The sequence below is a fragment of the Schistocerca gregaria genome, chromosome 1, assembly GCF_023897955.1.
Source record: "Schistocerca gregaria isolate iqSchGreg1 chromosome 1, iqSchGreg1.2, whole genome shotgun sequence".
NCBI lineage: Eukaryota > Metazoa > Arthropoda > Insecta > Orthoptera > Acrididae > Schistocerca > Schistocerca gregaria.
Window position 1 is genome coordinate 497,097,506 of NC_064920.1, and position 11,605 is coordinate 497,109,110.

Genomic DNA, 11,605 nt, shown 5'->3' on the forward strand with positions numbered 1-11,605 from the left:
CCTTTGGAGATTTAATACTACTGTAGTACCCTCTGTGTTAGCCTCCAAGCACTTGCGCAAAGTGCTTGTGGTGTTATGGAGTGATAGTGACTTGTGGACTGTGATGTTAAAAGCAATTTCACAGGAACTGTGTCGGCCTGAGTAGCAGCAAAGCTCGCATTGTCAAAATATAGATTCATGTTCTGTTGTGAAACATGTCAGCTCACACTATGGATCGAAACAACAAAAGAAGTACTGCCTACAATGGATCTAGAAGCTACACAGTGCTCAAATGGACAAGGCAAAACCAAAATTGCAGAGGTATGTTGAGATTCCAAACCATATTATAAACATGAAAATAGAAATAAATCGATGGTTTCACAGAAATTATCCTGCAATCCAGCCAAACAAATGCAAACACTATGTCCTATTCTTCAGGCAAAAAATACGGAACACTGTGTAAATTTAAGTGAATCAGTAGGAGCAATATTAAAACTAGTGAACAAAGTCACAAAAGACAATGGTGAAATAAAAGAAAAACTCGATAAAATACAATATGCTACAAATTCTAGGATAGGAGAAGTCCAATCAAAATCTGCTTGTAACCCAGGAATATCCAGCGAAAATAAACAGAAGAAGCAGTTAATGACCTCAGAAAAGGAACAAATTGCATAGACACTCAGTGAACCCGTAACAAATGACATAATTTCCAGTTTAGAAAAGCACAAATCACAATGAGCCTCTACTGTGAGCCATGCTGAGGATCACGTTTGCGCTGTTTGTAGGTTTCGCCCTCTGTTTGAGGCCAGACTGTATCATTAAGTTAGCATGGTTGCAGTTGTTTGTCTTCTTCTCGTGTTGACTGGCGCCACTGGGTTTCGCAGGCGTTGCCTGTCCGCTGGTGGCAGCAGCGGCGGTTATCGATATGTAGTAACTGTTGTCCTATCTCTGGGGCAACGTCGTTGTTTTTCTGGGTCGTGTCAGTCGGCTAGTTCTGTTGGGAAATCAGAAGGAGCCAGGTCCATGCAGTGCCAGAACACGCCAGTACTGTTGGTGGCATGTATGGACTGCCGAATGGAAGGGCTGTGGTCACGAGGGTGCACGACCTCGTCGTAAACCGAATTTAGCAACCTTTAAGATGAGTGCATTTCAATTCAAGTAGAGAAACCTCGTGGTTATCCAGTGACTTGGGTGCGTGTTGCTGCTCGTAGTGTCACTGAGGTGAAGATCAGTGAGTGGAGTGCTTGGGGCAGACGGATCTGATTAGCTTTCCTTAACTTCTTATTACTATTTACTGCTTTCAACTTGTTACAATTTGTTAAGTTCAACCAGCAGTAATTTTTCTTGCCTGGTGACCGCTAAAGCCTCTGTTACCTGCCCTGGGAGTTAGTGTATGTAACGGCAGTGTACATTTCCTTGCCCAGCCGCTGCTGTCTCGTAAGGTGTGTGGTTTTGACAGCTTTCTTGATTGTAGGCCGGTGGGTGATTCTTCTACTCTGGTGGTAGTGGTTCCTTTCTTGTTCTGGGTGCTCTAAACACAGTATTCTGGGGGCGTAGTGCAGACTGCCGGCTCCAGCTTTGGCATATTGTTCCATCATTGCATTTGGTTTATCGGGCTTCAGGTACCTTCAGCAAGACCATTAGTCATTCATTAGACTGCCCTAGTCTGAGTTACCATCTTGTGAAGATCGCGAAAATGTTTGTTGCTGGACCTTCTCAGAAGTCGATTCCTGGAACACCCTTTGTGGCCCCTTGGTTCTTGTAAGACATGTTTGTTCTAAAAGGAGGTCTGATGGACCGCGGTTCAGTGTAATGCTCCTTCAGCCCACGCCTTCTGCGCCTATAACCTGCCTCAGTACCCTTTAAGCAACTTATGTACTGGTCCTTGTGTTTTATTATTGTATTATTTATCACAATATCTTGTAATGCCTACATTAAAGGTTACATATGTCTAGTTAATAATTCTGGTCGCCTTCTATAATAAATCTAGCAGTGTAGTGTTCATTGGATGTTAAGGGTTGTGTTACCAAGTTTGCCATCATCTTATTTCACCCATTTGATCAGTTGCTTGTTTTTTTTTAATTAACCTTGCTCTTGTATTTGCTGTTTTACAACCGGTTTCTGAATTTTTTATATTATTTCCGTTCGTGGCGTGTAAGGCCTTCAGCCGTGATTGTGGTCACTTGTCTTAAAATTCTAATTTGATATTTGTATTTTAGCAGTAAGCGTTTAAAACCTGATTTACTGCCTTTCCTGGCATCTGATGGCTTCTGCTGTGTTTGTGGCGACTTGCCTTTAATATTTCAATACCTGTAATAGTAAGCTGCAGCGAGTTTTAAACAATTCTTAATTTATTGCCATTTCTGGTGTGTAAGGCCTTCTGCCCAGATCACAGTGGCTTGCTTTTAAAACACTATCTGCTGTATCTGTATTTAACGGTGATTTGCTAAATTGTAACTCACTGAAAACACTATTATTTACAAAGTTGTTTATCCCTTCATTAATAACATGTGGTATTTTTATTTATTGTTGAGTCTGGAATTACTGTTTAAAATAAATTGTGACTGTAAAAGGCAACCAATAGTAACTGATTACAGCCCCATCCACAATCGTAACTGAATCCTTCCTTCGTTTGACTACCAGGTTTCATACTGCAATACACAGAGAAAAAATATGCAACAAACAAACGCTGCCTTGCGAAAATGAAGTTACTGGAGAAACACTGAGTGAGCCTAGAAACTCAAGGAGCATCAGCGAAATAATGTAACATAAAACAAACAATAAAAACGTTGTGAGAAACACAGAGAAATCTCCAGTAAACGAACATTCTTGTGATATCCAGAATGACTGGCTATAAGTTCATCACAAAAAAGGAAAGAAAGTACGCTTCTGTGACTCAAACAATCCACCCATGACAACTAATCAAATAAATCCATCTACAGAGTACAAACAGCCTTATGAAACCACACCTCAGAGCTCTAGACAAAATGAAAATCTCGAAATACTCATTCTTCAAATATCTGCTACGCCACCAGCTCGAAATTTCAATGTTAGAAAAAGGTAAACAGGCATAATAGGCACAGGCGAAAAACAAGAAGAACTGCATGAAGAAAAAAAGGCTTGATTTCACCTGAGCAATGTTAAAAACAGCACAACAACTGAAAATGCAATCAGTTTCCTATGTAAAACCTTCCCTGAGTTCAATAATTTTGAAGTAGAAAAACTAGCTACAAAAGATCTAAAAAGCAGTTTCAAAATTGGTGTTGACTGTGAACTAAAGGAAAAAGTAATGAACAAATCTGTATGGCCTAAGCATGTAGTATTACTGCGTTTTTTATTCCAGGGAGCATTCAAGGCAGCAGTACGATAGAGCCTACTATTGAAACTGCAGGTCAACAAAACTGGAATCAAAATAATGTACTCATAATTTTAGCTAGTGTAAATGTTCAATGTCTATGAACAAAATGTGATCTGTTATCTACATTTATAGAAGATGCAAAGCCAGATCTGATATGTGCATGTGAGCACTGGCTCGACAAAGAAGATGGTGAAAATTACAGATGTATTGAATACCTAGAGATGGTGAGCTCATGGTATCGAGAAACTACCATTCATGGAGGCGTGTCTGTGTATGCCAATAAAAATCTCAACATTATTGATGTGGACCTGAGAAATTACCGCTCAGATGTGGATTTAGAACTGGCTGGCATAGAACTAGTAAATATAAATATGATTATTATTTCAGTGTACCGTTCACCAAATGGAAATTTTGAAAACTTTATCACCAACTTTGAAAGTTGTTTACATCACATAACACACCTCAAACCAAAAATGCAATGTGTGGCGATCTTAATGTGCACAGAGGTGAAAACAGTACAAAAGAGAGAGCATTCTTGAATTTAGTAAATAGTTGTGGTCTCTTTATAGCAGACTTCCAACCAGAGGTGATGCCTACCTGAACACCATTATTACAAATTTAGATACCTGGAGTTACAAAATAAATGTAATTGATGCAGTGATAGCAGACCACAGCGCATTAGTCATAAAACTTCAAACGAAGACTTTAGGTAACCAACAGACAAATACATGGCAATCAAATTATGTGTTTCACAGAAGAGTCGAACCAGAAGAAAAACGAGACACTTTCAACTGTCCAGTATAAACTGGCAGCAATTAATAACAGAAGCAAAACCCAATGATACCTTAAATGTTATTTTCCAGATACTAAAAACCAAATCTGATGAGATGTTCCCACTGATACCAAAGAAAAGCCACACAGGCAAAGCACAAGGAAAACAGAAAATAGTAATTGCTAAAACATGGTACACACCTGAGCAAGCCAATCTAAAAAACATTGTCCTAATGTGGAATGACTATGCCAAAGCAGCCACAGATCCAAATAGTAAACAATTGTTATACAGAAATTACTTAGAGGCCAAGAGATTTTACAGAAGAAAAGTAGAAGAAGCTAAAGGGAGGGGGAATTGTAGATTCATAACAGAAGTCTATAATCCATGTAAAGCAACCTGGACTATAGTAAATGAACATAGGAAGAAGCCTACATCCTCTTCTAATGACTGCAGTCCTGATGATTTCAATGACTACTTTATCAAAGTTATAGAAAACACTGTTTCTGAAATCCCAGATTCGGTTATAGATCCTGCTGTTTACTTACCAAATAAAACTCACAGTAAATTTGAAACATGGAAAAAAGTACATGCAAATGACATAGTGAAAATAGTAAAATCTTACAAAACTTTGGAGAGTCAAGATATCTATGGGATGTCCTGAACTGCCCTAAAGGAAATTATTGGGGAAGAAGCACACCCATTAGCAACAGCTATAAACAACTGCCTACCTGTGTGAGTTTTCCCAGGTTTCTTGAAACTTGCAATGACAGTATCAGTTTACAAAAAAGAAAACCCAGATAATGTGTCAAGTTTTAGGCCAATATCAGTCATTCCTGTACTAGCAAAAGTGATTGAATCCATCATGGAAGATCAGATCCTAACTTATTTTGAAGAAAACAATCTCTTCAAAGATGCACAACATGGGTTCCGGAAGGGAAAGTCCTGTACCACTGCAGCATTAGACTTATTAAGACAAGTAATTCAGGAATTCGAGGAGAGAGAGTTTGTGGTACTCACACTGGGCGATCTAAGCAAAGCTTTCAACTACATTCCCCACAAGATCTTGCTCAAAACATTAAAATGCTATGGAGTGGGAGGTACAGCCCAAGCTACACTTCAGTCTTACTTGGAAAACAGAAGCCAAATTGTTTCAATCCAAGGAGCAACATCCCAGGAACAGAAGGTAGAACACAGTGTGCCACAAGGTTTGGTCATAGCCCCACTCCTCTTCCTCATTTTTGTAAATGATCTAAGTGAATTTGGTGAGACAATACAATTCGCAGACATCAAAGGAAAATTCTGCCCAAGCAGTCACGAAGTCTGATGTAAAGTTCGATAACGCCAAAACATGGTTCACCACCGACAAAATGAAAGTAAACAAAGAAAAAACCCAGCGTATGGTATGCAGCCTGAGAAAAAACGTGTGCTCTAACCATATAGAATCTGTGAAACTGTTAGGCATCACAATAGACCACAAACTGTCATGGAATGGACACATTGTGCATGTATGCAAGCAACTCTCTCGTGTAATATACCTCCTACGAAGATTTAAAAAAGTAATTACAGACCAGTTTCTGATAACTGCCTACTATGCTTTGTTCCATAGCCCCACTTTGTATGGATTACAGTGATGGGGTCATTCGGCAGGCTGCAACGATGTTCCACTACTGGAAAAGAAGGCAATAAGAGTTATTACATCGAGCAGCAGCCAGGAACACTGCAGACCGTTATTCAGAACATTGGAAATAATGACTGTTTATAGCCACTATGTATTATTATGCCTCATACACATAAGGGAAAACCTAGACACCTACAGCAAAAGGCATAACATCCATAAACATAATACCCGCAGCAAAGAAGACATAATTCTACCAACCTGCCGACTGTGCAAAACAAGAGACAGTTTTCCAGTGATCGCTGTGAGAATGTTCAACAAACTACCTGTTGAATTGCAGACCCTGCCGCTGGACAACTTCAAGAAACAAATATCTGAAGGTCTAAAACAATGCCCACTATACTCGGCCCAAGAATTCTTTAACTGTGAAGAAAGTGAATGGACATAGTGAACATGACATAGACTATATACATTACCTGTATTTGTTGTTATTCTGTTATTCATTATATTTTAAATAACTTGATTGTAACTTTGACGCAGTCTGTCCAGCCATGGCTGGTGAACGACGAAGACCTGGTAATAAATGGTAAATGGTAATAGTGCAGTGTCGAATGTGAACAGCAAGGAATCACGATCGAGTAGTTCCGCACGTGGCCACCATGAGCGCTGCGATACCCATGCGATTCGTTTCTCCATGCCCATGATTACTCTTGGGTTAAATTTATCTCTGTTATTGTTCTGTTCGACTACTCTCTGACTTAGTGCTACGAAGTTTTCTAGCGTACTTTCTGATCAAAACTGCAATTCTGTGAAGAAGCTAACGCTTCAGTAAAGTTATCCTTGATTTACAATGTGGGAAGTAGGCTTATGTGTTACAATCAATAACATCTGTCTTCCGTTCTTGAGCTTATTCCTCCTAAATGTAGCAAGAGTCGGGCAGCAATTCCCTGCAAGAACGGTCACTACTCTTGACCTAAGGTAAAATCCGGTTCCAACACAACAGTGTTCTTGCTGGTACGGTTTTTGAACAGTGATTGGTTCTGCAAAATGGTTAAAAGATTGCCTGAACAGATTAGTAGTTATTTATATTTCCAGCAGCATGATTTCTCAGAAACCTAAACATGAACAAAAACAAGTCAGAACTGTTGAGATAAGAGCTTCACTTTCCGATGTACCATCATGATATTATGAGTAGAAACCATCATTTCAGATAAAAACAAGAAATAGTACTTTTACAACTGCAACATTTGTGGTAAGAGCACCTCCAGTTGCCAGGCACCTACGCTTTACTTATAACTTAACGCGAGGTGTTATGCCATCTCGCTCACGTGACGCAACGTTTTTGTAGAATTAGAAACACAGCTCAAAACATACATACATATCAAGCGATCACAGGCCCCGCTGATAACTCTTTTATTAGCGTGATTGACGCCCACAGATGCTTTCTATGGTGAATCTATTTTTGTATCCTGTATTTGTGACAGGATGAGAGGGGGTTCCGTTTTCTCTTCGTCAACGTGAGTTCTTGAGCTAAAATCCGTACAGCTACTTAAACCACCCACACCAATACTTCAGTTGACGCCATCTGGAAAACCAGTAATAGTACAAATTTCTACAGGGCGTATGGAAACTCCTAGTAGCCTCTGTAGGCGATGTTTTATAATGATGCATGTGCAAGTTTTCGTTGTCCGTCGAAGCAGCAGCTAACTACATAGCATCCAGTGATCATTGATTGCGTCATATGATCATATATATGAGCATCTTTGCCAGTGTGTACATGTACATCGCGTTTGTTTGTGGAACGAGGGGTACCATGTGATACGTTTGGTTACGTTGATCGTGTGATAGTGACACTTGCACATTTGTGGATGTGTTTACGTGGAAGACACACGAATTATGTGTGTACATCGATAAATGTCCATGCCTAAAGCAATGATTAGGATAACTGTTTTTGGAACGACAATTTGTCTCCGGCACTGTAACAGCAAAATCCATTACGAAACGGTGGAGTTACTTCGTAAAATGGCTCTGCAATCCATTAACCGTGATTATAAAGCTCTTGGCAGTGTTCGTAAGTCTTTTGTGGACAATGGCCTTTATAATAGAGTGACGATAAACCATAAAAAATTGGAAGCCTATGCTGAGCAAGCAGTCCGTTTATTAATGCAAGACTGTGTGATAGCGGTACCTACTGACACAGTTTACGGTCTAGCAGGTGCTGTTCAGAGTGAAGATGCTGTTGAAAAACTGTACAAAATAAAAGGTCGGGATGCAGCGAAACCAATTGCGATCTGTGTTAGTTCTATCAGCGAAATGGAAAAGTGGGCAGACACAAGCATTCTTCCTCCTGCCCTCTTACAGTGTATTCTTCCAGGACCTTTTACAATCGTCCTCAAAAGATCAAAAACTTTAAATGCTAAATTTAATCCTGGAATCCCGAACGTCGGTATACGCATTCCACAAGACAGATTTATAGTTGAAGTTGTTAAAAAGTTCGGAGAACCTATTGCTCTTACTAGTGCAAATAGCAGTGGAGAACAGAGTGCAATTGAAGTAGAAGAATTCTCTCACTTGTGGCAATATATAGATGCAGTTTTTGATGCCGGCAAAATTCCACAAGAAATCCGCACTGGCTCTACAGTTGTAGATTTAAGTGAACACGGTAGTTTTAAAATAATCAGAGCAGGTGTATCTTGTGATGCCCTGAGGCATAAGCTATTTCAGTTTAAATTATTGGAACGTAATTAAAACTTTTAGCTGCTGAGAGAAGCTGCTTGCAAGTGCATTGCAGAAGTATTTATTGTACAATGTGCAAAAATGGGAACTATTGGATATTTCTGCCGTTGTGGTGACTTATTTAAGAAACCAAGTGGCATACTTCAATAATTGTGATTCTTCAATTTTTGTAATGTCGAAGTGTACGAATTAGCTTACTACCTTTTTGATGATAGTGTTATCTACAAGTTATTGGATGTTGTATCATGAAGTACTGCAGTTATTTTTCTCCAACTGTTAAAATATCTAGTGCATTTAAAATGAAATGGCGTGAATAACATATCGGTTTCAGTTTATTTCCAGGTTTTTTACACTCCATAATGACTTGGCATTTGCGAATTTAGGAGACGATGTAATTAGTTCCATAAGAAATATACCTGTGATACAGTTTATATAAATGTGTATACCCATTTTTCTTTGATTTCATTCATATGCATGTAATATTTGAGACTGTAATCTGAAAGTTACTGCCTGCATTTCCATTTTTGTATTTATAGTGGCTTAAATACCAGTCACCCATCAATTCCGTCAATAGGTGGGACTGGCACATATTGCTTAACATTGGTTATGGAGCGTTCCATGATGATTCAATCTAACGTAAAAGTATTTCCTCATCCCTTATTTGGTTCCCTTACAAAGAAAGGAAAACACAAAATTTTAGAATTTTTTCTCTCAATTTTTATCTTCAGGCATTTCAGAATGTAGAAGTTCTGGACTGGCACAAAATGAGACTTGCTGTCACTCTGAAAATAAATAACATTTTTTTCATCATCATTCAGTCTATGTGAAATTTGGTTGTTATATGCTCTAAATGATAAGGATTGTAAACAAAATTACCTTATACCTCTAAGTAAACTCATGAGGGCCATAAAAAAATATAGGCCTACTATCTATTCTTGTGTACCGATTTGTAAACAAACATGGCTTAGGTTGCAATTTGTGTCACCTGAATGGAAGGGGATTAACCCCATAATTCTCTTTCCAAAATATTCCCCAAGGCATGGGCTACCAATGGAAAAACTGAATATTTATATGAGGTTCAGCTGTTACGTATTTACTCCAATGAAAGTCAATTTCCTTGTGGCTGTGGTGGTTTCCTACCCCCCCCCCCCCCCCCTTCTTGCTTTGATATACATTTAATTGACCTCAAGACAATACAGTCTGTCTTCAATTGCCTGCAGAACACAAAGCACTCGTGATCACCTGCATTACCTTCATTTTGCATCTGAAGATATTAATTAAAAATTATCAGCATTCAAAATAATTACAGAAAACATTAGCTGTCGGATTCGCAAAAAATATTGTCAGTTCTATAAAACACTATTTTCAGGATATCGAAGTGTCATCAGATCACCGACAAATGCGTGTAATTATATATAGACATTCTGTGATGGTTGTTAAATAAACATTGCCCCACAATTTTTCTCAGGTCATATTTATTCTTAAGAGTTAGAATTTAGTGACAATATCAACAGTGTCTTCTACATGTACTATTTTTCGACAGTCTCCATTAAATTCTGTGGCCTTATGCCAGCATTGCATAAGAGCATGTATTCCCTATTGGAGGAAGCCTTGTCCCATGCTCATTGCCATGTATTCACTGCATGAATCTAGCTCACCCCATCCTCAAAGTTGTCCCATATTGAAAATCCCTAAGTGGAAATTCAGATAAAAAGGTTTTTCCTTCAATCTTGTGATGTGTGTTGAGCATTCATGGAAACCATCTTGAGCATGCATTTGAATGCCCAAGCATCTTAAATCATTGTATACTCATTTCCAATGCTCACAATAGCTGAAGAGTCAGTTCGATGCATCAGTCTGCATGAATAAGGGCATACGCATTATTCACTACCAGGGAGCAAAGGTTGTTCCAGAACATTCTGAATGAGGCACATGATAGAGCTCAGTATCTGCACTTTCAGATACTTAACTCTATCCATCATCCAACAGTACTCATATCAAATGCATCATTACCATATACTGCACACAAATGTTTATGGGCATCCACCATGTTTTCTTTTTGCACAGCCAAGAACTCAATTACTGCACATTGCTTGAAATGACTCTCTTGCATAGATGCCAATTTGATGGTTCATTGTGTTTCTTCCATCTGTTGGAATTGCTTGAGTCTTTGCACACATGCAAATGAAACATCAAATTTGAAGGTGCTAGGATACTTTCCTATATACATGGGTGTTAAAATAAAAACTGGAACATTATTTGTTGAACAATCCTTGTCATTGAAATTTCCAATCAAAATGCCACAGTGTGTCATATACCACTGTACTTATTAGAGAGAAGGGGGAGACTTAATTTTGGAACTGTACTACTTAGAACCAGTGGAAATGTATACATAGGGATCTCCTATATTGTACAAGTGTTAGATGAGTGCATGGAGGTTGCCATTTACAGTAGATTCATTGTAATGGTACCATATGAGCTGATGTCATAAGCCATAGAATGTTAAGTTTACCCACCGATTCATTTAGTGAGTGCTCAAGGTGAATTTAACTCATATGTTTGAGGCACTATAGACTTCACAGGAACTGTGACCAAATATACTGCTTCAAGTTAAATACATCTCTCTCTCTCTCTCTCTCTCTCTCTCTCTCTCTCTCTCTGTGTGTGTGTGTGTGTGTGTGTGTGTGTGTGTGTTTACTTCAAAATTACTAAATTTTGGGTTAATTGCTTCACAAACAGCTTTAATTGTTAATTCCAATACTAGATAGCCACTTACGCTCACATTCATCAGAATAACGTACATACCTACAAATTTCCACTGGTTCTAAGCAGTAGGATTATGTACTCAGCCATCACTCCCCCTTCCTATCTTTCATAAGACTGGTGGTATATAAGAATGTTCTGCACTATTTTGATTGGCTTTCATTTAGAACCCCTCCTAATTATACTGTAAACTCTTAGATGCATTTGTTTGTTATACTTTGAGATATATATAGATATCACATAAATAAACTTTTGTAGAACAGGCAGTGCTTTATGCAAAACTCTAAGCTATTTTATTTGAATAATGTGTCACATTTTATGTATATGTATGTTCCTAGACACTCTGCTAGCCCATAAGTCGGATTTTATGCAACTGACAACT

The 11,605-nt window shown here is 38.6% G+C and overlaps 1 protein-coding gene across 1 annotated transcript; it reads left to right on the top strand.

The window, feature by feature from the left end:
- The first annotated feature begins 6,462 nt into the window (after window positions 1–6,462).
- LOC126353917 (threonylcarbamoyl-AMP synthase-like) lies at window positions 6,463–9,621 on the top strand. The gene has a single exon (XM_050003152.1). It carries the CDS (start codon window positions 7,639–7,641, stop codon window positions 8,470–8,472), a length of 834 nt encoding a protein of 277 aa, XP_049859109.1. The 5' UTR covers window positions 6,463–7,638; the 3' UTR covers window positions 8,473–9,621.
- Window positions 9,622–11,605: the final 1,984 nt, after the last annotated feature.

Coding starts and splice junctions, on each gene's coding strand:
- LOC126353917 (XM_050003152.1), top strand. CDS start 7,639: ATGTCCATGCCTAAAGCAATGATTAGGATAACTGTTTTTGGAACGACA.